Raw genomic sequence first — 22,472 nt, 5'->3', positions numbered from 1 at the left:
CTAGAAGGAGAAAAAGTAGGTTAAAGAGTAGGTCTTATAGTGCTTTTCTATTATATAGGAATAAGGTTACGCTTATACCCTACTTTCTATAACTCTTAATGCAGGGCGCTGAAGGCATATTTTGCTTGAAAGTGTACCAACCACTCAATCACGACAATTGTAGTGGCATTGACACGACAAGCTGTGATTACAGTCATGAATGGCCTATTTTTCACCCGACGCTTTGCCATTTCTATCCATAGAAATTCTCGTGTATTGCATCTGGGCCAGCGGTATCGCGGATACGGTACTTTGATTGGCGGAAATGGATGTTTCAATCCGCGTTGGCAGCCACAGTTCCAACCAGAACAGCAAAGCACAAACCTGACCAGATCTTACGGCACTCTTCCGGACGCCTCAGAGATAAATAAAGTTATTGATGCTGAGCTCGCGCGTCGAGGTGACTTCCGCCGCGTCGATGAGATCTCTGATCCGGAATTCAACGAGTTATATCTCCAAAAGTTTTCACATTTCCACCAAGACATCGACGAACCCGATACTATACCGCTCAAGCCACAAATGTACAACATACAATCTTCATCCTGGGTACCTTCTAGCAACAAACCCAAAGCACCTGAGCGGGGACGTGTTCTGAAGATTGCGTCTTGGAAATTACTTTCATCTACTCCAACCTTTGCAGCCCTTCGTGCTTCCGCCGCCATCGCCCATTTGCGGTCCATGTTTGGCAAAACCCCTCTCAACCTCGTGGTAATGTTACAACAAATCAACCAAGAGGTACTGGAAGTTATTCTGAAGGACAAATGGGCCCAACAAAACTTCGTGCTCTCTGATACGGAGCCCCCATACGTCGATAATAAAGTTGACAAACTTAGTGGTGATAAAGGCGACCTGAAATCCAGCCAATATTTTACCATCATGATGATTTCGCGGAATTTGCCCATCTCGAATTGCTTTCGTTTGCCCCTTGAGTCTGAAATCAAGACGGATGCCCTTGTGGTTGACGTGCCCTTGCCTGTGTCCGAGAACGATGACAGATCAAACCAGTCACTTCGTCTATGCACAACGTGCATTGAGTCGAATGACCTTGATTTTGAGCAGCTCTCCGAAGTATCTTATCTTTTACTTGGCATGTGCTCTGGAGAGCAATCATTAGTGGGTGGGCTGGTGGGTGGCTATTTGGGCGAAAAGGATTTCCACCGCGATGTAATGAAAGGCTACAATGACGTTTGGGACGATGAGTCATCGGCGGTACCACCAGTCTCAAAGTCTTCCCAGAAAGATATCACGTCTGGAAAAGAAAAAAGAAAAGGCAAAAGCAAAGGCAAAGGAAGCAAAGGGAGCCCCCATTCCGACAAAACCAGAAAAGAAGAGCAGTCGGACACGTTTCTTTATAGAGGGTTAATCGAGACGGTTGCGTTGAAAGAAGCCCACGACACTACAGGAAGATTAGGCCGTTTTGGAATAGAAACGAAGACTAAACCTGGGTCGGATAATGTTGGGGTCAGCGATCACTTTGGGATCACTGTAGGCATCAAGGTCATCGAAAGGTTCAAACCCTAACGTCTCAGTTGAATTGAATATCTTTTATATGGCTCTTGTCGAATGCCACGAATATCTGTAGCTTATTGAACTATCTATTTATTGATTAGACTAGCTGAACTACAGCGGATAGATGAAACTCTCATTTTCCAGGTCCGTCAAATCCAACATGGCAACTTCAACCTTGACTTTAACCAATCGGCCACCATCGTCAAGCTGTTCGACGTAGTGATAACCATCGTTTTCGCCAGCGGCATTGATCCTCTCCTTTCGGATTTTGTTCCTCCGAGCCAGAATGAAGTGAATAATCCACAAAATGACAGGTGTTCCGAACCAACTGATGACGATCATCGAGGACCAAGCCCCGTAAAATCTTGGTTTAGCTGATGCAACCCAGATCTGGGGCGATACTAGGTTTCCAGCACTGTACCCAATCATGAACATAACATTTCTTGTCAGCTTTTTAGTATAGCCTGCAGCTGAAGAGTTGGTCCACCCAAGAGCTATGATGTATGCGACGCCATAGGTATGAGCAGCCAAGAACATGCAGGCAAGGAGACCTATGGTTCGGTCCCAGGGTACTGTCACCATCCCGATACCACCGGCAATAGCAGGTATGCACCAAAGAGTGCAGTGCAACGCTAAGTTACTGGGGTACTTCCGTAGGGCAGATGCCGCGATGACACAGTTGACGATGCCGAAGCCGCCCCCGGCCACTGCAACAAGAGTAGACTCAAGTGGAGTAACACCGAGCGATGTGACGAGGAGGTTCTTTTGACCATAGGTGAGGTTGTTGCAGTACATGAGGGTGAAAGCCTGCAGTGCGAATAACCAAGACACCGGATCTTTCAGGGTTTCGATGAACTGCGATCGCTTGAATTGCTTTTGCTCAATTGAGCTCTGCTGTGATTGTTGAACACGCTTAATGATGTGGATCTTCTCTTGGAGCGTCAAGAACCTAGCCTCGGCAGGGTTACTGGGATAGTCGAACCAGACCCAGATGGAGAGGATGAAAGTGATACCTCCAGTAACAATATGGAGCAGCTTCCAGGGTAGAACTGGCCCGCTGGTCCAAAGGAGACCGTACGCGAGAAAGCCCGTAACAATCGGTGCACCTTGACAGGTAATCCAAAGGATGGGCTGCAGGAACGATTGTTCAGCTCGATTGAAAAACATGCCAATGGTCATCTCGAGCGCAGGAACAACTACTCCTTCGGCTGCACCCAAGGCAAGTCGAAGTACAATGAGCCCTGCATATCGTGTTGCGACACAATGGAGGAAGATGACGATAGACCATGTGAAGATAATACCAGCAATGAACTTGCTGAAGGGTAAACGTTGCATGAGGTAGTGGCCCGGCCACAGAAATGCGAGGTATCCTATCAATGTTATAATAATGCCAATTGATGAGCACATTCAACTTACCTACATAGAACATTGTGTTCAAGTTATTGTACTGAGCCTGTGAGATGCCAGTCTCTTCGAAAAGTCCGAGGATTGCCGCATAGCCCAAAGTAGATTTATCGATCTGGATTAAGAGATAGTGTTAGTCTTTATAGAAAGAGCACAATACCGAGTGAGCAAACAAACAAAGAGCATGATGTTGATAGTCGAAAGCAATCCCACCAGCCGCAGATATAGTTTTCTTCGGACTTTCTTTTCTTCTTCGGGGGACAGAGGCTCAACATGATCTCCATGCTCCTCAACAAGACGAAGAGTCACATCGGCATATTTCTTTGTCACTGTCTTGCCTTTCGAAGGAGACTCAATCGAGGGGGCGTTTGCCTCGCAGATCAGGTTAGCTTCGTTGCCCATTTTGATGCGATAGCAGTGATGCAGAGAAATGGGCCACTGGAAGAAGATGCTTATTCTGATTTCAATTACTTTATATAACAGTAGGTAATCTATCGTCCATTGCGGGGATAACAATCCTCGACCTTCAGCTCTTCGGATCCGCAAAGTGTCACAATTGACATTGAACCCTTGCATGACGAAATAGACGCTATTTATGCTTAATTGTACGATATGGAGTAGCATTCGTGCTAGGCAATACGTAATTGGAAGATTCTGTCGGCCCATGGAAATAATTACCGCATATGGACTACCCCGGTATAACGCAATTAATTGTGGTGATGGCGTTTGGAGATCTAAAGTTACATAACCCTATCAGTCTCTTGCATACGTAGCATTTCATGTTGGCTACGTGGAGTTGATTTATCGGAACGGGGTAGAATTACCGATAAGACAAATTTATTGCTTCATCGAACAAGGCTTGTAATAAAATGACAGCACTTGATACACAGATAGTTAAGAACACATAAGCTGGTAAGAAACAAATTTTCTATCATATATGGACATTTAAACCTTGAAGATAACCTTTTGAACCTTTGATTGGTTGAAAAGATCGTAACCTCGAACTGCATCAGACAGGGGCATAATATTGTCAAACAGGAAACTACAGCATGTTAACTTGACTAACCCTTACAACCAGCAAGAACATGAAGAGAAGGGACAAGAGGGTACGTACTCAAGAGAATCTTGTTCTTTCTTCAGAACGTTCATCGCTTCTTGGAAGATGCTTCTCACTGGGCATCGCCCCATCTGGAGTCGAATGTTTTTACTAACAGTGTTAGTATCAATTGTCGGCGTAGTTCATGGAACTTACTTATAGGCATCATTTCCAGACCAAGGAATCTATATCGTATCAGTAATATGTAGAGTGCTGACTGAACAAGACATACCTCAGCATTGTGAACACCAATACTGCTGATAGCACCGAAGGGGCGGACCAAATCGAACGCAGTGCGGAGTGCTGGTGAAAGACCAACGACTTCTACCACAATATCGGCACCTCGACCATTGGTGGCCGCCTTGACGCGATCGTGCATCCCAGTCTTATCACTCATAAAGTTCAGAGGCTCGGCTCCCAGCTTTGCTGCTTGATCAAGTCTTGATGAGACACTGTCCACAGCAAACAAATGCTTGGGTTTCAAAGCAGCAGCAGCAGCAACAACAGCACACAACCCGACAGGGCCGCACCCTATCACAACAATCGTCGAGTCATGTACATCAAGGTTCGGCATCATCTCAACGCCACTCTTGACGCCAAAGTAGCCAGTTGGGAAAATATCAGCCATGAGAATCAACGCTTGGTCGTGTATGTCTGCAGAAGCTTTCGCGACAGTCCCATCGGCGAAGGGAACCCGGACATATTCGGCCTGAGCACCGTCAAGGTTTGGGGAGCCGAGGGGTTGGCTGTTGACGCATCTGGCTGACCCACCGTTTTCGCAGTAATAGCACTGGCCACTGTGATAGTAGATTAGGACCATGGTAATGGATATTTAAATGCAAACTGGGCTATCTTGGTACTGCTGACTTACCATGAAGCAGTGAAAGGCGAGACAATCTTGTCGCCGATCTCCACAGATTTCACAGCAGAGCCCAGCTCAACAACAGTTCCTGTGAATTCATGGCCCATGATGAAGTTGGGTTCCGTTGGTTCAAGCCCTCGGTAGAGATGTAACTCACTGTTCTATTAGTATTGACCCGAACCTTGGGGTGACAGGGAAACAAACGATCCACATAGAGCAGTCATGTTGACCTTGACAATAATATCTTGAGGATCTCGAACTGGTAAAGGTCAGATTACTTGAACGGTGCGTATACTCTGATGATGACATACTTTGAGGGATTGGCCTCTCCTCTACGGATATGTCGAACGGTCCGTTGAATACCACGGCTTTCATGGATTTTGGAACCGACATATTTTCACTAGACTGATGAATGCTAGATGGGTAGACTGTGAAAAATCACTGTAGGGGAGTGAAGAAGAGGGGAAGAAAGATGGTTTTGAACAGAATATCTGGTTTAATAGTAGAGTATTTAAATTTCATACTCGATCCTTCTGATAATTTATACATCCCCTTCACTTGTGGTCGAGACGGAACCCTGAACTTCCTCGGAAGACGCTAGGAAATATCTTCCCCACGATTTACCAATTCTGGCTGGTTATCTCTTGCACGTGAGCGGAATTGCACTGCCTGCCCCACTGTCAACCCAGAAACTCCGCCAAATCAAACTCCGCGGAAAGTTTCTATACACCAAGGATCAATTATGACGACAAGATCGGGGTCCCAGACAGACGGGATCCGACGGGCCTGCGAGCCTTGCCGGTAAAAATTCAAGTAAATGATTTTGATTCTGTAATGAGCTAACTATCTTAGTCGAAAAAAGTCCAAATGCACCGGTGAGCGACCCATCTGTTCATTTTGTGAACGGTTGGATTTGCCTTGTGAGTATGCTGCACGGGGCAGCTCAATGGCTACTCAACTCAAACGTACTACTAGAATCGAAAAGTAAAATATTTGCCTCTCGCCAGTTTTAATTACATTTGCTTATTGAAGGTGCAGAAGGTCGTCCACAGCAGACAGAATACGCTTACTGGAATCCCAAGTTTCCTCCTTGTCTGGGTTGCTTACGTATGTTGCTCTATCATGATTCCCAAGATCCTGAGGCTTACTTGATCGTTCACAGTTCAGGTGCAAGAGAAGACACTGGATCACACGACAACAACTGCACGGTAACTTCAAGACCGAGGCAAGATACGGATTTCGCAGTTACACCTATAGCTTCAGACAACCATGTCTTTTCTGGAGACAGGTAAATGATATGATGTCGTCCCTTTCTTTCTATACACTCATCTAACAACTTGTATAGCCCAAATCCACCTCAGAGTGTCTTGGAACACTTTGTAGAGGTATACAGCATAAAGTTGCATCTCCAGCCACTACCTTTGTTTGAGCTTGAATGCCTACGTGACACGCTACCAGTTGCCGCTGGATATCTCCGATATAGCTTCTTGGGGCTGATGCTTGAGTTCTCTTCACATTCGTATTATGATAACAAGCATGAAGAAGCCTCTACATTCTATAGGCATTCCGCTGAAGCTGCAACTCAACAACTTGCAGGGCAGGGAAAGCCAACAGCAGAGATTATGCAAGCCTTGTGCATGTTAGCCTTGCAGAATATTTCAGGTACGGACACAGAACTCAATCTTGGATTTATACTTACGTTAATCTAGCTGGGGATTTACCCCGGGCTTGGATGTCTATAGGTGCCGCGGCAAGGTTAAGTACTATTGACCGTTTATGGAACCCCAAGCCGACAAATACCAGAGAACAGGATACAGATAACAGATGCTATTGGAGCATTCGTATGATAGAATCCATTTTCTTCCCTCATATCTCCCGAGCATTACAACCGGACCATACATACAAACATCCACCAAGTGTCGAGCCACCGCCACCGATTCCTCGCGACTCAAACCAGATAAATGCCCCCGACTTCGATGATACTGGGGGAACAAGTCGTGATGTCGGAATCAACACACATGCAACGGGCATTATTTCTATTTGGAGCCAAGTCGCCTCCTACCTTCATGATATTCGAATGGGGGAGGTTCAAGTGCCGTGGCTGCCAGAGTCTACGTACTCCAAGCTCAACCTCTCGCTGCTTGAATACGAAGCACAACTTCATCGGAAGCACCTGATGAGAAATCTGTTCCCATTTAAAAGATCACCGGAAGACGTAAAAGCATGTCGCCAGTATTGGAATCCATGGCTAACAACGCATCTCATCCTTCACGCATCTCTTGCACTTCTCAATCACCCTTTCATTCATCTCGTCGCACTGCGTCGTAACAGAGGCATGAGCCAGTCTCGATTGTTTCTTCAACAGGTTGTGGATCAAGCTATCTTTCATTCCGGGTGGGTGTTCTGGCTGGTGGGAATATTCGAAGATTTGTCCGTGGACATTTCAAATCCTTTAGTTGGATTGGCTGTTGCAGCGACATCGACTATCCCATGGCTGTACCAGTTTGTCAGGAATGCCAAGCTTGCTCGGAAAGCAAGCCAGAACTTGTCAAAAGGTCAGAGGCTTCTTGAACGCATGTCGAAAACTTGGCCATGCTTAGTTCGTAAGGTACGTGACCATAAACCCAGGAACCTATATAAGAACTTGCCGCTCATGATACACCAGCTTGAAAGTCTTAAGGAATTACAAGCACTTGCTATGGGAACGCAATTGGAAATAGGTACCACCAGTACGATGATCGAGTTCCCTCCTTCCATGATCTGGGAACTTCTCGACCCCATCATCCTCCTAGCCGAACTCCCAAGCAACGTCGACAATGCTTGCGCGGGAAGTGCCAGTCGAGTGAGCATCCATGTAACCACGGACTTTTTGCATCCACTGGAGGATGATCAGGAAGAATCAACAATGAATTCATTGGATTGGGAGGACAGTTTGATGTGTGGGAATGACTTACTTCAGGATATTTACCCTGCAACCCTAGTCCCGTTTGACCTAAACCACTTGTAAATTCAACTCCTAGTGCCAATCCTTTGGGCTTACATTCAGAGAATCCGTTTCCTGATGTATTGGGACATAAGCGCCATGCACAAACATCTATTCAACCAACTAAATCTGGGCAGTCGGTGAACAATCGGTGCTGCCTATGAGATTAACCGAAATTCAAAACTCTCTGTTTTGGCCAATGTCAGACCATGTAACTGGAAGTGATTGGTTTATGTCGCTAGCGACACGTCACTTGCACATTGTAGTTCCACGTATGTCACCGAAAAGACCGAGCTTACGTATTCACATCCTCCTTTTCAGCCCTGAGCAGATGCCCAGCCAAGGCTTCTGCAGGTACTCGATATCTTCAACTCTAACGTTAATTTGGAAACCAATAAGTCATTGAATCAAAACGATAAAGTTGGGAAACAAATTACTCTAATCTCCAAAAATCAGCTACATAGTACATATTCCGAAGGAAAAATGAAGATGTCATTGGATGCTGCGGATAGTACGGCATCGCGAGGGGGTGATCAATTACCCCGGAGAGGCACAGATATGGTGTGCATACAGGTCTGGATGTCAGGACAGATTCTAGATCAAGCAACTAACCCTGAAACACCCAGTGGCTATGCTCGTATTCCTTTTCAATAGCTGTGATGTCCTGCGCCATGACTCTTTTGAGGCGGCTTATACGGCACGAAAATGCCGATTTACGCGTCAGCCAATCACGGTGAGAGAATTAGACTCTGGGGAATATTATACATTGGAAATGGAGAACAACATCACAGTATAAAGGATCTGCCAAGAACCTTTATTGTAAATTTCTATCTTTATCAAAATTTACATTCTTTCCAACAAATCTCTCAAACAACATCCACAATTCAAAATGAAGCTGAACTTCCTCCTCACCGCGGCTCTTGTTGCTGCTCCTGTCATGGCCGCCTCATCCACCACGTAAGCTGACACAAAGAATCTCTCGACGAATCAATACTAAGACAAGACAGAACATCGACTGAGACCACCAAGGCGACCAAGACCAGTGCCGCCTCCAAGACCTCCAAGGCCGCTGCTGCTCCTACCATGGGTGTCGATATGATGGGCGTTGCAGGTGTTGCTGGTGTCATTGCTGCTATGGCCCTTTAATTGACTGCCTGACGCATGTGCTATGAGCTTAGCGAGAACATTTTCCTGCGACTCCTGCATAGTTACTTTCTTGACTTTATATTACAATCAATTTACAAACGCACTATTAATTCCTCATCACAATGAGTACAAGCATCTGAAACGTATTTGAAATTAGTGATAAGTCTGCCCTGATGAATAATTTTAGTCTTGCTATATTCTTGATTACAGTGCTTCATACCTGCTATAAGGTAGTAACATTCTAGTAGAATTTGTACATAATATCAATCAAGGCACACTCCACCAACTCTCATGGATATCCTTAAGGCTGACCTTGCCTGGTTTATGCAGATAAGGCGTCATGTCCTCATCCCGATCCTGCTCCTTCCGTGTCCACCCGTTGCCAAAGTACCACTGGAAGCGATTACCACTAGCAGCCAAGTACTCATACTCAAAGTCTTCCCATCGTGGTTCTCGGCGCACGATTGTTAAGTGGGTAGCACTTCCCGGCCATACGCCATGGATGCGTCCACCAGGTTGTCCGCCGTTGTACCAAGAGCTGCAGTTTTCCGAGAGTGTAGTAGAGGCGAAGAAAGAGTCTGCATACTCCAAGAAGTCATCGGCGGCCGTCTTTGATGCTACGATGGACTTGATGCCCTCTCGGGATATCTTACGTAGGATCTTTGCAAAGTATGCAACCTGCGTCTCAGCAGCGTGAGGTACTGTCCCGGATGGTCCGGTGCCGTGCGGGCCTGCAAGGAAGAATAGGTTCGGGAATCCTGGAGTAGCCACTCCGAAGTAGGTGTAGGGGAAACCATGACCTTTTTCTTTGCCCCAGATGTCGCCGATGGAGGCTCCGTTTGCGCGGACCTCGAAGGCAGGAATCATGTCGCGGTTTGCGCCAGTGGCACAAAAGATGGCGTCGACATCACGCTGCACGCCATCAGTCGTCTCAATGCCGGTGGCGGTGAATCGTGCGATGGGATCTGTGATATAGTCCACGTTGTCTTCGGCGATGGCTTCCAGATATCCAGGCCCTGGGGTCAGGCGTCGGCAGTTGGGTGAGAAGTCCGGTACAATGATATCGAGAAGCTCTGGCTTCTTGGCGAGCCTCTTCTTCATGATGTCAATGAACTGAGCCTTGAGTTGCTTGCTCGTGTCGGAGTTTCGGATGAAGCCGTCGAAGCCGCGCCAGTACTTGTCCTCGGTAATCTTCCGGAACTTCAGGTATGCTTCTGGATCTTCGAAGGTGGCCTTGAGATCCTCTGGAATCGGTTGTGGCTCAAGTGTGCGGTCATCGCCGGCCCAGGAATTGGCAATCCATGTTTTTCCTCGAACGTAGTGGTCAAGGTGCCCTGCGACCTTTTGCACATTCGCAACAAGCTGTATGCCACTGGCTCCGTTACCAATCACAGCAATTCTCTTGCCTTTCAGATCTGTCGATGGGTCCCAGTTCTGGGCGTGTCTGAGGAGGCCTTGGTACTCGGAGATGCCAGGGTAGTCTGGTAGTTTCCACGCATTGAACCGTCCAGTGGCAGTGAAGACAACGTCGGCTGTCTCTACTACGGTCGTGGTAGCCTGCTCTGACTGATCCCGCTTGTGCAGCTTCAGCGTCCACGCCGATTCCTCGGAGTTCCAGTTAATGCTCTTGACGTGGTGTCCGAATTTGGCATATTGATAGACGTTGTACTTTTTGGCCACGCCCTGCCAGTAGTCACGGATTTCCGCGCCTGGCGCAAACTCATCAGACCATTTCTCGTTGGGAGCAAATGTTGACTGGTAGACGTGCGAGGGAATGTCGCAGCGCACTCCTGGATATGTGTTTTCAAGCCACGTTCCTCCCTGAGCGATGTTAACGTGGCTTTCACGATGTTAGAGTATTCGAAGAGCCCTACAAATTCATAGTTTTTGTCGTAGATTGCAAGCTGAATGCCGGGTACCTTTTCTGGGAGCAGAACCCCAGCAAGAATTCCTGACAGGCCACCACCAATGACAGCGACTCGCAATTGTCGCGGCTCATCAATGTATCTGTCGAGTAAAGGCAGCTTTGTTTGAGGACTGACATATGATTGCGGCTCTGAGGGCTTCTGTAGCCCGACGGGCAAGCCGTTCACTGCACCCAAGCTGCTGTCTCGGGCTGCATCGTGCCGGGACTCAACCAAATCAGAAGCGTCGCCCATGGTGAATTGTTAAGTTATTCAATTGAGATTTTGCAATTCGTCACCGAGCTTACAGTTTATATGAGCGATTTGCAGCGCGTAGCAGATTCAGCTATTAATCTAGACCAGACCGTAGACGGGATGGATATCATAACGTGCCCACCCCGCTCAATCACATCATGCCAATCTCCCAGCATGACAACACATGGTCGCAAAATGGCAATCTATGGCGTGCTTGGTCTAGATCATCTAGCCATGAAAATTGGCCGCCAATGAGCATGCTAACTGCCGATCGAATATTTCTATAACTGGACATGACGACAACCGAGTTCCCGGTACTCTTTAACCACACAGACAATAGAACATTTTTCGCTTTTGCTACTTGAATTCACGAACAACACCATATTCAACATGTCGAATGGAAATGTATCTTGCCATGAGCCAGGCCAATATCCAGGTTTGTTTAGTTGAACTGTCCACGATTATCAACAAGAGCTCATTTATTACAGTCAAATGGTACCGGTCGACCTTCTACAACATGACCATTCTTGGTCTTTGCAACCTTTCTGCACCTGGTATCTGGGGTGCAATGAACTCCTTAGGTGCCGGAGGAGCCCAAAAGCCATACTTAGTGAACACGGCCAACGCCCTGACCTTCTGCCTGATGGTCATCAGCTGCTGGGGCGGTAGTGTTCTAGTTCACTACATTGGCATCAAGGGAGCTCTCATCTTTGGAACGTAAGTGCTCTATCTGCAGACCTGATAGGAGTTCATACTGACCACCACAGACTTGGGTACGCCCCGTATGCTGCTGGGCTATATACTAACAACCGCTTTGGTAACGAGTGGCTTGTCATCCTGGGAGCTGCACTCTGCGGCATCTCGGCCGGCGTCTTCTGGATGGCCGAAGCGGCAATCGCCATTGCGTATCCTGAGCCATGGAACAAAGGTAAAGCTCTCGGCTACTGGCTTACATACCGCCTAAGTGGCCAAATTATCGGTGGTGCTATTAATCTTGGTCTCAACGTCGATCGTGATGAGGCTGGCCAGGTCTCATATACCGTGTTCCTCATTTTCATCGCCATACAAGCTTCAGGACCGCTGTTTGCTCTGTTTCTGAGCCCTCCCAATAAGGTCGAGCGCACAGACGGTAAGAAGGTTGATCTGTCCATCGTTAACAACCCTTGGCTCGAGACCAAGAAGATCACTCGCCTCTTCTTTACAACCAAGTTCCTTCTCATCGTGCTCTACATCGGAGCAGTCGTCTTCTCAGAAGCGGTCTTCTTCACTTATCTGTCTTGTACGTCGCAATGCTGCCTCTTCAAAAGCTTGCTGACAATCATCTCCAGTATGGTTCACAGTACGATCTCGAGCACTCGGCTCCTTTGTTTCTGGTATTATTGCTGTGATCGGTGGCAACATTCTCGGTGTATGTATTGGGTTCTTCGTTGAGACATACTGAACTTTGCTGACATCTCAGGCCTGGCTCGACCGAACGTCAGTTTCGCTGAAGCGCCGGACTAGAGGCGCATTCTGGGTTCTTGTGATCCTGCAGGGCGGATGGTGGACCTGGGCAACCATACTCGTCACCCGCTTCAACATATCTCAGCCCATGTATGACTGGTCCAGTCCCGGTTTTGGTGCAGCGTTTGCGATATTCGTCTTCCTCACATTCGGCTTCCAGCTGAACTATCTCTTCCTGTAAGTCAACCTCGTCTCATCTACGCTGTCGGAGCTAACTGTCTATCTACAGCTACTTCATTGTCCAGAACTTGGCTTCTGACGAAGCGGAGATTGTGCGGTACGCTGCTCTGCTTCGTGGCACAGAGTCAGCATGGCAGGCGATCAGTTACGGTACCTCGTCCATCCCCATCATGGCCCGCGTCGGAGGTGTCTATTTCAACCTTGCCCTCTGGGCTGTGTCAATCCTCCCCGCATGGACTGTTATTAAGCACTTTGGAAATGCTCCCTATGGTTCGGATATTGATGCAACCAGCACCCATTCGAGCGAGGATGTCAAGCTCAAGGGCTCCACGAAGGTCACATCCAGCAATAAGTAGGTCCGCGATGATGCCTTGTGATTATCGAGGGTTAAGTAGATAGCTGTCCCACTTGATAATATTATGGATCTTAGAAACCTTGACTTATAATTATATAAGAATTTTAATTTATATAAATAGATTATCATTGATTGAAAACCTAGATGAATGTGAGGTAGGCAAAAGCCAAAGTAAGTGAAAAAAGCAAATCCCTATTACTAAACTACTGCCAAGAAATACAAGCCTGAATTTTATGCCTCCTTGCGTGCATCTTGTGATTCTTTATTACTTGTTGCCCAGGCACCAATGCACTACTTATGGACTGCGAGTCAATTATTGTAGCCGTGACTCTTCAGCGGTCGCTCTGATCGAAGACACCATGGTCTTCACAATTTTGGAATACCAGCAATCTCAAGAACAATTTTCTCAAGAAGTTTCAGATTCTCTGACGCTGAGGACTCTAACTGTCTATAACTTTACAACCATCTTGCCACCGCTGATCTCGCCTCTTCTCATTTTGTTCAGGCTGGCGTTGATACTCGACAAGCCATCGCCAACGCCGGCGATCGTTGGATACGCGATAGTATTGTTCTGGAGTAGTCTTCCAAGCCACGTTGTTAATGCCTTGCCTACTTTCGGGCTAACATGGAAGAGCTTGATCGGGATCGTGTGAAGTGTGAGATCAGTGCGTTGGATCTTCGGAGCAGAGCACAGAGCGACAATGTGAACATGCCGTGGTAGCGAGATCTCATTACTGTCGGACGTGCTGTCGTCAAGTCTCTGAGGTTCTAGGATGCTTGGAGTGCCGCAGAGGGAATCAATCAAGAAGGTCGTTGTCTCCTTGCCTCTCGTATCCAGTCCGAACCTCTTTCGGCCTCTCGTGCAGGACCGAATAATCTCAATAGCTCTCTGGGGATCATGACTGTCGATCACAAGATCTGGTTTGATGGAGTGTTCTTTAAACAGACTCGATCCGTGCTTTGCTGCGTCAAGCACAACTGCCACCCTTAGCCCGGCGAGCTTTGCCAATTGGGCACTAAGTATTGCTGATGTTGACGAGCCTGTAAAACGTTAGCTATGACCATCGCTAGAACGCTTGCTGCGCTTACCTCCCCAGATAACAAACCAGTCCCCGGCCTCTGGGCGATCTTGTGATGGAATCTGCTGGGCAATTTCCTTATGGACATCTTTAGGGAGGGAGTCAACGTTTAAGCTGTCCACGACTTGCCGCATCTCTGGACCGTTATCGACAACCGTGAAGTCTACACCGAGACAAATACCGAGTGCAACTGCTGCCGTCACAAAAGCGACGCCGATAGTTGATCCTTGCTCGAATGACACATGGCCGGGGAGCCGCACAATATTGTAGCTCTTGGCCACAACGTGATTTTGATAAGCGCCCTTGCGACTGTCACGGTAGTCTGTTGAGATGGCAATTACCTGGCCTAATGTAAGTAACTCTTTTGTGCAGGGCTTGGTGATACCACCTACTCGGTCGCCTTTGGCCCAGCCACAACGGGCATCTGCAGTGTGGACGAGGAGTCCACTGAGCTCTCTACCTGCCACCTGCGGAAGATCAGGTAGGCCAAAACCGAAATCTCTGTAGTACGTTCAGTTTCTGAATGTTTGGCATAATTTGCTGCATTGCTTACGGTCCTCTCCAGTCGATTGGGTTCAAGCCCACGGCTCTGTTTTCTATGAGAACCTCATCACTCTGCAAATCCGCCGGCACAGGGTAATTCTCAACCAACTGGTAAGGCTGGTGGGCACCATACAGAAGGACTGCTTTCTGCGTTGTTGGAACAATATAATCGTCCTCATCTTTCGTCGGAGCTGCTGGTGTAATCTGGCTCTTTGACCTCGAGAGCAGATTTACTGCCTTCTGGCCACGATTCAACCACCAAGTAATCATAGTGCGTCGTTTATGGCTTTTCGCTGGCTCCTACGAGGGAACAATAGCGAATGGGACATTTAAAACGACATTGACTGAATTATCGCGGCCTTCCTCCGAGACTAGTGGGCTTTAGTGGATGTCGTCAGCATGTCGCCATGACATTAGTAGCTTGTACAAGATACAACTCAAATGGCGTGACGGCTCAAAATGGCGATGCTGCAGATTATCCCATATCACGCAATTCGCACCGGTGCAGATTCGTGGAATCGATATCAAAAGCGGGCCTGCGTCAATTGCCGGATCTTGAGGAAAACATGATCAAATGGCTCCGTCGCAAGCCAAGAGACTGTATAAGACCTGGGCTGCAATTTGCATGGCTGCCACTCCACCAAATCAACTACCTGGACCGTTCCTTACTCAAGAAAAAAATTAGCCGAAATGTCTGCTCAAGAGAACACTGAGGAGGGAAAGAAGAGCCTCATTCTCAATGCCTTCGTTGAGATGTGTAAGTCTTTGATTGCCTCGGGGAGTGACGCACCATACTGATGAAGCATTGACAGGTAGTGGGCACCAGTCGCCTGGTCTCTGGCGCCACCCTGATGATCAGTCATGGCGGTTTACCGACATCGAGCACTGGACAGACCTCGCAAAGTTGCTCGAGGAGGCCAAGTTCCACGGTATCTTTATTGCAGATGTCTTAGGTAAAAGCTACCTGATAATTCAACTTCGAGATCCTCTGACTGAACATGACTAGGCGGATATGATGTCTACAAGAAGTCACTTGATCCTGCTATCATCTCAGGAGCTCAATGGCCTGTCACGGAACCGCTTTCGATCATCCCAGCCATGGCTGCTGTGACGAAGAACATCAGTTTCGGCGTCACAGTCTCAACAACCTACGAGCAACCGTTTCACCTCGCTCGAAGACTGTCGACACTTGACCATTTGACCAAGGGAAGGTACGTGACCCCCAAGCTGAAAATAACAATCACTCTACTATGACAAGCTAACGCATTGGGACAGAGTTGGTTGGAACGTATGAGAAGGCAAGCCACTAAATAATGCCCACTGCTGACCGTGCATAGATTGTCACAAGTTACCTGGACTCTGCTGCTCGCAACCTTGGGCGAGAAGAACAACTAAGCGTACAACCGCCCAATAACGATTCATAAACTCCGAAATACAATGACTAACATCTGTCAGCACGACGAACGATATGCCATCGCTGAGGAGTACCTAGAAGTCATGTACAAACTCTTCCAGTCCTCTTGGCGAGACGATGCCGTCAGGCTGGATCGTGAGGCGGGTATCTACACCGACCCGTCGCGTGTGCGAGAGATCGGACACAAGGGCAAGTACTTCAACGTCACCGGCCCTCACATCGTCAACCCCAGTCCCCAGCGCACTCCTCTCCTGCTGCAAGCTGGGGCATCAAAGGCTGGCAAGCTCTTTGCTGCTCAGCACGCAGAGGCAATCTTCACTTCGGCCCATGCTCCTGTCGTGGCGAAGAAGAATATTGCGGAGATCAGGCAGACAGCCAAGGATACTTTCAACCGGAATCCAAACAACATCAAAGTTCTTGCGCTGGTTACTCCCATTCTAGGACGTACCGAGGAGGAGGCAAAGGCAAAGTACGACGACTATAAGCAGTATGCTTCACTTGAAGGAGCTCTATCGCTGTTTGGAGGCTGGACTGGAATGGACCTGAACCAGTACGGTGATGATGAGGAGCTGAGACAGGTGGAAAGCAATGCTGTCAAGTATGGAACCCACCCTGCCTCGTTACCTGTATTGTGCTGACAACCCATCAGATCTACCGTTGAGGGCTATGCTCGCTTCTCTCCCGTCAACTCGAAGTGGACCAAGCACACTGTGGCAGAGCATGTAAGTCTCGGTGGCAACGGACCATTGCTTGTCGGCACACCAGCCCAAGTTGCAGACAGCCTCGAGGAATGGGTTGCTGAAGCTGGCGTTGACGGCTTTAACTTTGTATGTTCATCACATGACTTGTGACTTGCCTATTACTAACTTTATTACAGGGCTATGTTCTCTTCCCGCAATCCTTCAAGGATATTTCTAATCTCCTGATCCCTGAGCTACGGAGCAGAGGACTCTTCTGGGATGACTATGCTGTGCCTGGAGGCACTTACCGTGAGAACTTCTATGGCATTCCAGGGCAGAAGTACCCATTAGAGGAGCATGTTGCTTCGTCACACTTATGGTCCGCTCCTGAAGATGAATAAATATACTTAAATATATCTCCCCAGGAGAAACATTGAAATAGGAGCTCCGAACTTGGCGAGCATCATATTGGAGGGGATTTCGAAGATAACAATAGCAGCAAGCAAGAGCTGATTTCCATTATTGACGATTGTTGGCAATCCCGATGTCCTTGACGAATGTAGTAATCTACAAAGCATCTTCAACCTCTTTATTTACCAAGTACCTTGTAAGAGTAGAGGGCCCATCATAAGGACAATATATTAAGAACTAACGAGTTTTGACAGCGGCCAACTTAAACCTTCCTTCCAAAATGGTCCAAGATGGTTAGCTACGGCTTCGATAAGTGACCCTGCGCAAGGTTGGAAGACCCAATACGATCGGTTTTCATACACAAAGGCGAGAAAGAAAGCTAAGACTGCCAGCGCCTCAGGATGGCGTAGATATAACGCATCAATATAATCCTCTGAAATAATAACCGGCCAGGCTAGGGCGGCCTGGATTTTGTGGCTGGAGCTTTGAGCATTATGGTTTGCAAGATCAAGTACCCATTGCATCCGCTGCAGAGCGTCAATGGACGCAGTAATCGGCATTCTTGAGGAATCTGACAGTGCTTCTAACAGTTTACGTAGCTCAATAGTCTCGGTCCCTGGTTCCAGGTGATCAATTCTGTTGCCAATCTCAACGATGCCTAGAAGGGGGGCCAAATTTGAGGCAAGAATCTGTGGCCAGTAATTGGCCGTCACGGCGCGGATTCCCTGGTGAACTCGCGCATAATCTACAAAAGCGCTAACAAACTCGCCGAGATTATCCTGATGGTCCCTAAAGGTATTGTATAGAACGTGGATCCCAAGGAAGGAGGTGAAAAGGAAGGCGGGTATGAAGTTTGTCCCGCTGATATTGCCACGGGTTTCGAGGAACTGGGCCAAGGCCCGCGTCTGCAGTTCGGTGGCATACCGGAGGTAGAGATTCTGGTTTGTTTGTGTTGTAGTGGATTGGTATAAAGCACTAAGAGCAAGCAATTGATCGAGGAGGTAGGGTGCTACGTGCATGCTATTCAGAGCACTTTCCAGTACCCGGCTCGAGTCACCGCCTACTCCCATAAAGCTAGTCATGTTGATAATGGCATAGTGGAATAGACTCATGTGAATGGCGTCATAGCGGCCTGGAGCTGCTACAGTTGACCTTGCCTCAGCTGCCGCAGCGAGCAACGCAGGAGGAGATAAGGGAGTTCCCGCTGGGCTGTTGCTGGAACTGCCGGCGACGTTCGTGTCCAGTCCAGCTTGGCCTTGGCCTGGGCCTGGAGCGGCTGCATACGAGCAGGTTCGGTTCCCAAAGGTACACTTGGCGCACCTTGGACGAACCTCGTCACACTTGATATGCCTTTTCTTGCACGTATCACAGCCTGTCCTTGACTTTTTGTGAGTGCGGCGACTCTCGCTTTGACTGGAGGGCTCGGGTGGCATTCCGATGGCTTTCTTGTGGTAGGTGTTGTAGCTCGTATCCCGGCACCTTGGAAAGCGAGGTTAATGACGGTACATTTTTGGGAAGATAGATAATGCGTGTCAAAAAGCCCAAGAGCAATGGGAGCTTTTGTGGGGTTCAAGTTAGACGGTGGCACATAACTGGTGGTTACTGTAGGTAGTTAGCGTCTCGTATACGCATACGAATGAACGAACGCGAGTTAAACGAGAAGGACATATTGAAACCCCACTTGTTTCATCCACAACGCGCCCCTTCTGTTTCTTGCTCCTCTCTCCCAAGGTCCAAGAGGTGCCACAGCTTTCCTGGCTCAGCTACAGCACATGAGTGTAGACATCATGAGCCTTGTTTCTTCCCGTGGCAAACACACCCTACATCTCCGCTTCTGAGTCTAAACATCTGGGAAACCGAGAGTGACTGTGCATAAGACAAAGGAGGCTCTCATCCCGTCAACTTGGTAGGGAAGCCTCGTCATTGTATAACACCTTACTATCGAAAAATAATACTAGAACTTAAACAAGGGAAGAAAATTTACTAGACGGGAAGAGGATCAATTTATAATTTATACGGAACCTGATCAGCGGACTGAACCAACTACATACTAGTTCAGTAAGAACTTGCCCCGAGTTTCCTTTCTTATCCCACGTCATTGTAACTAGACTTGGCGTAGCTTTACCCCAACGCAGATGTCTCAGTCTTAGCTCGGAGGTCACGAGAGCTGAATCCACCAGCAAAAGTAAAGGTTCCCTTAGGAATAACCCACTGACGAGTAGCTTCATCCCAGAAGCTGAGATCCCTTCTCTGGAGAGGAAAAGTAACCTTCTTAGTCTCTCCAGCCTTGAGATACACCTTTTCGAAACCCCTTAGAACTCGCACTGGGGTACCAGGTGGTGTTGTGTCTTGTGGGAACGATACATATAACTGAGGCACTGCGTGTCCGTCCCTATCACCAGTGTTGTGCACCTTGACAGATACTGTAGCTGCTTGCTCCCAAAGATCAACCCATCCTCCAGGAGCCTTGCCCTTGGACTCATCCGGTTGAGCTTGAATGCCTGTGGCTATATCAACGGCGAGTTCTGTTGACATCTCAAAGATGGTGTATGACAAGCCGAACCCGAACTCATACTGAGGCTCAATGTTCATGGCGTCAAAGTGCCTGTAATCGATGAGTTGACCTTCTGTGTAATCAACTGACCATGCATCAGGATTGGCAGCTGGCTCAGTTAGGTTATAAATAGGTGCACCGTAATCCCTTAGCTTCTTGGGAATAGTATAGGGCAAGCGGCCGGCGGGCTCCGTATCACCCCAGAGAACATCCACGATGGAGTTACCGATTTCTTCGCCAGGGTAATGGGCTGAAAGAATAGCAGTCACGTTCTCGTTGTCTGCCCAGGGCATCAAGACTACACTTGGACCGTTGATAATAACAACAGTATTAGAACAGAACGAGGATACGCTCTCGACGACCTTGGTAGCATTCCAATCAAGGTCTAGCGAGTCTCTATCCCTGCCTTCTGCCGCAAATGCCTTCAGAAAGACCAGACAGACATCAGGGATTGGGTAAATGGACCTGAACTTGCCCTCAATGATTTCTTTGTGTTCTAGAAGGATTTGTACCCGACCACCTTCCTTACGCACACGTTCTCGAATTGCGTCCAGTGGGGCGATGAGTTCGGTATGACGGACTATGCCAGAGCCGCCACCCTGGTCGAGAGTGCCCATCTCATACGAGATGGACGTGTTTGCATAGTCGAAATAGATGGATCCGATTGTTGGGTATGGCGCTCCATTTCCGAATACACCGATATCAGCTTGCTTCTTCAGAGGCAAGGTGCCATTGGCATTCTTGAGGAGGACAGTGGCAGCGGCACCTAGTTTTCGAATAACCTTGGCGTGATCGCCTCGAACATCGCGTGCAGGGATGGGTGTAACTGGCAACTGGGGATTGTTGTAACCAAATTGGTTGACGCCAAGGGCAGCAGAGGAAGCGGGATCTAGATCAGGGAAATCCTTGTTCTGTCCCAGAAAGAAGTATGGCCTCAGAACTCTCTCGGCCATATCATTGAGCCGACTCTCTGTCACATTATCATCGCCGATTGCGTCGAGAAGCTGATCGCCGAAATAAGAGGCGCCGTAGTCTTTGCTGACAGGTCCTGGCATCTCGAGGTCGAGCCCTGCGTTGGCGAAGGCGGTTGTGCCATGTGTCGCATACCAGTCGGAAACAACGTAGCCCGGAAACGCGAGCTCGTCCTTTAGCAGCGAGAGCAAGTGCGGGTTCGCGCAGGAATAAGTCTGGTTGACTCGGTTGTAGGAACACATGACACTGGCAGTGCCGGCTTTGACGGCGTCGGCAAAAGGCCAAAGGTACAGTTCATGAAGTGTACGTTCATCAATGTTGGAGCTCAGAGCATTGACGAAGGTTCCGTCCTCCTCAGTAGTCCTGGTGCGCTGTGTCTCCTGCTCGTTGCCAATAAAGTGCTTGGAGCACGCTTGCACACCAGCAGATTGGATACCCGAGACGGAAGCGTTCATGGCGACGCCAGAGAGGTAAGGGTCGGGGCCGAAACCCTCCCAGTTTCGTCCGCCAAGGGCGCTGCGGCCCATAGGACCACAGGATGGTCTGCCATTACATTAGCATATTCTTAACCCTACTTTGCCAAGGTGGACGTTGTAATGACTTACCCGAGAATGACATGAGAACCTTTGGCCCTAAACTCTTCTCCAATGGCAAAGGCACGTTCATAGATAAGGCGCCTATCCCAACTAGCAGCTGCAGTAAGGCCGGAAGAGAAGACGCTTGAACCGTCAGACCTGGCATATCCAGAAGGGCCATCAGAGAAACATATTCCCTGAAATCCTAGCCTCTCGACTTTTCCGATTGTGCCAACGCAAGCAGGCCCGTCCAACCGATAACCGCCTGTAGCGATGCCAATCTTCTCAGTCGTATTAAGCTGTGCTACAAATTGACGGGCTTGATCAGAAGCCTCCTCCCAAGCTGTCACAATGGTTCGGTTAGTTTGTACAAGTACCGGTAGTGATAGAAAATGAAAGAGAAAAAAAAACGCGCAGATACTTACAAGATGCTGACCTCTGACTGAGCAGTGTCGCGGAAGTATGGGAGACGAAAATGAGGCCTGTAAGGCTCATCCACGCAATTGGAACATGCATTGTGCCGCAGAGGGTCTTAATCTTGTTTTGCTGCACAGATGGAAAGAGAGACACGTGTTGCTTCTTCTTGTTGTTCGTGGTGTTTTCTGTTGGCCATTGCTTGGTGTTGCTCGTTCCGTTTTATATGTCTTATTTCATCCGACTTCGCATTTAAACTACCCCCAAAGTGCGGGGTAAAGGATCGTCTGATCAAAGATTACATGGATCCCCCAGGATATTACTCTATCTTCAAGTAATCATCCAGGCATAACGCCATTGAACTAGAGCTAACTCCTCGGGAACGGTTAGGTTTTCGGATGCTGGCTGTTGGAATCAAAGGGACAAGCAAAAAGCGCTAGCCACACTAAACGATTAGTATAGCTCTTTAGTAGTAATAGCCTGACGCATACACGAGGCACAGTTGCAAACTTTGGCATATTTGTTAGATCCACGCTTCGGGTTATTAGTATCTAAACGAGATGTCTGTATCACCCGAAGGTCATCCGTTTAGTC

General features: G+C 48.2%; 11 protein-coding genes across 11 annotated transcripts, besides 2 other annotated features; 5 read left to right on the top strand and 6 right to left on the bottom strand.

Annotated features, from left to right (window-relative positions):
- Positions 1-195: 195 nt before the first annotated feature.
- FPSE_08181 (uncharacterized protein) lies at positions 196-1,560 on the top strand (the record flags this gene model as incomplete). The annotated part of the gene is made up of 1 exon (XM_009261299.1): positions 196-1,560. One exon carries the CDS (start codon positions 196-198, stop codon positions 1,558-1,560), a length of 1,365 nt encoding a protein of 454 aa, XP_009259574.1.
- Positions 1,561-1,659: 99 nt separating this feature from the next.
- Positions 1,660-3,354, bottom strand: FPSE_08180 (uncharacterized protein; the record flags this gene model as incomplete). The annotated part of the gene is made up of 3 exons (XM_009261298.1): positions 1,660-2,918; positions 2,965-3,067; positions 3,130-3,354. 3 exons carry the CDS (start codon positions 3,352-3,354, stop codon positions 1,660-1,662), a joined length of 1,587 nt encoding a protein of 528 aa, XP_009259573.1.
- A 543-nt stretch (positions 3,355-3,897) lies between these two features.
- On the bottom strand, positions 3,898-5,017 carry FPSE_08179 (uncharacterized protein; the record flags this gene model as incomplete). Its single annotated transcript, XM_009261297.1, has 5 exons — positions 3,898-3,994; positions 4,067-4,159; positions 4,205-4,233; positions 4,281-4,845; positions 4,920-5,017. 5 exons carry the CDS (start codon positions 5,015-5,017, stop codon positions 3,898-3,900), a joined length of 882 nt encoding a protein of 293 aa, XP_009259572.1.
- Positions 4,533-4,557: a microsatellite.
- Positions 5,018-5,777: 760 nt separating the features above from the next.
- FPSE_08178 (uncharacterized protein) lies at positions 5,778-7,917 on the top strand (the record flags this gene model as incomplete). Its single annotated transcript, XM_009261296.1, has 6 exons — positions 5,778-5,785; positions 5,949-6,017; positions 6,073-6,198; positions 6,256-6,572; positions 6,620-7,518; positions 7,576-7,917. 6 exons carry the CDS (start codon positions 5,778-5,780, stop codon positions 7,915-7,917), a joined length of 1,761 nt encoding a protein of 586 aa, XP_009259571.1.
- Positions 7,918-8,782: 865 nt separating this feature from the next.
- Positions 8,783-9,039, top strand: FPSE_08177 (uncharacterized protein; the record flags this gene model as incomplete). Its single annotated transcript, XM_009261295.1, has 2 exons — positions 8,783-8,850; positions 8,901-9,039. 2 exons carry the CDS (start codon positions 8,783-8,785, stop codon positions 9,037-9,039), a joined length of 207 nt encoding a protein of 68 aa, XP_009259570.1.
- Positions 9,040-9,306: 267 nt separating this feature from the next.
- FPSE_08176 (uncharacterized protein) lies at positions 9,307-11,198 on the bottom strand (the record flags this gene model as incomplete). The annotated part of the gene is made up of 2 exons (XM_009261294.1): positions 9,307-10,860; positions 10,914-11,198. The coding sequence occupies 2 exons, from the start codon at positions 11,196-11,198 to the stop codon at positions 9,307-9,309; spliced, it is 1,839 nt and encodes a 612-aa protein (XP_009259569.1).
- Positions 11,199-11,588: 390 nt separating this feature from the next.
- On the top strand, positions 11,589-13,237 carry FPSE_08175 (uncharacterized protein; the record flags this gene model as incomplete). The annotated part of the gene is made up of 6 exons (XM_009261293.1): positions 11,589-11,634; positions 11,687-11,915; positions 11,966-12,477; positions 12,527-12,606; positions 12,658-12,878; positions 12,931-13,237. 6 exons carry the CDS (start codon positions 11,589-11,591, stop codon positions 13,235-13,237), a joined length of 1,395 nt encoding a protein of 464 aa, XP_009259568.1.
- An 84-nt stretch (positions 13,238-13,321) lies between these two features.
- Positions 13,322-13,362: a repeat region.
- Positions 13,363-13,684: 322 nt separating this feature from the next.
- FPSE_08174 (uncharacterized protein) lies at positions 13,685-15,128 on the bottom strand (the record flags this gene model as incomplete). Its single annotated transcript, XM_009261292.1, has 4 exons — positions 13,685-14,277; positions 14,326-14,656; positions 14,708-14,816; positions 14,869-15,128. The coding sequence occupies 4 exons, from the start codon at positions 15,126-15,128 to the stop codon at positions 13,685-13,687; spliced, it is 1,293 nt and encodes a 430-aa protein (XP_009259567.1).
- A 420-nt stretch (positions 15,129-15,548) lies between these two features.
- Positions 15,549-17,353, top strand: FPSE_08173 (uncharacterized protein; the record flags this gene model as incomplete). The annotated part of the gene is made up of 8 exons (XM_009261291.1): positions 15,549-15,615; positions 15,671-15,811; positions 15,865-16,069; positions 16,134-16,146; positions 16,196-16,255; positions 16,314-16,870; positions 16,922-17,099; positions 17,150-17,353. The coding sequence occupies 8 exons, from the start codon at positions 15,549-15,551 to the stop codon at positions 17,351-17,353; spliced, it is 1,425 nt and encodes a 474-aa protein (XP_009259566.1).
- Positions 17,354-17,593: 240 nt separating this feature from the next.
- Positions 17,594-18,796, bottom strand: FPSE_08172 (uncharacterized protein; the record flags this gene model as incomplete). Its single annotated transcript, XM_009261290.1, has 1 exon — positions 17,594-18,796. The coding sequence occupies one exon, from the start codon at positions 18,794-18,796 to the stop codon at positions 17,594-17,596; it is 1,203 nt and encodes a 400-aa protein (XP_009259565.1).
- A 688-nt stretch (positions 18,797-19,484) lies between these two features.
- Positions 19,485-21,980, bottom strand: FPSE_08171 (uncharacterized protein; the record flags this gene model as incomplete). The annotated part of the gene is made up of 3 exons (XM_009261289.1): positions 19,485-21,432; positions 21,495-21,807; positions 21,890-21,980. 3 exons carry the CDS (start codon positions 21,978-21,980, stop codon positions 19,485-19,487), a joined length of 2,352 nt encoding a protein of 783 aa, XP_009259564.1.
- Between the last annotated feature and the right edge of the window lie 492 nt (positions 21,981-22,472).

The sequence above is a fragment of the Fusarium pseudograminearum genome, chromosome 2 (genome assembly GCF_000303195.2).
Source record: "Fusarium pseudograminearum CS3096 chromosome 2, whole genome shotgun sequence".
NCBI classification, from domain to species: Eukaryota; Fungi; Ascomycota; class Sordariomycetes; order Hypocreales; family Nectriaceae; genus Fusarium; species Fusarium pseudograminearum.
Note: the sequence above shows the minus strand (reverse complement) of the source record. Positions and strands in the feature narration are given on the sequence as shown.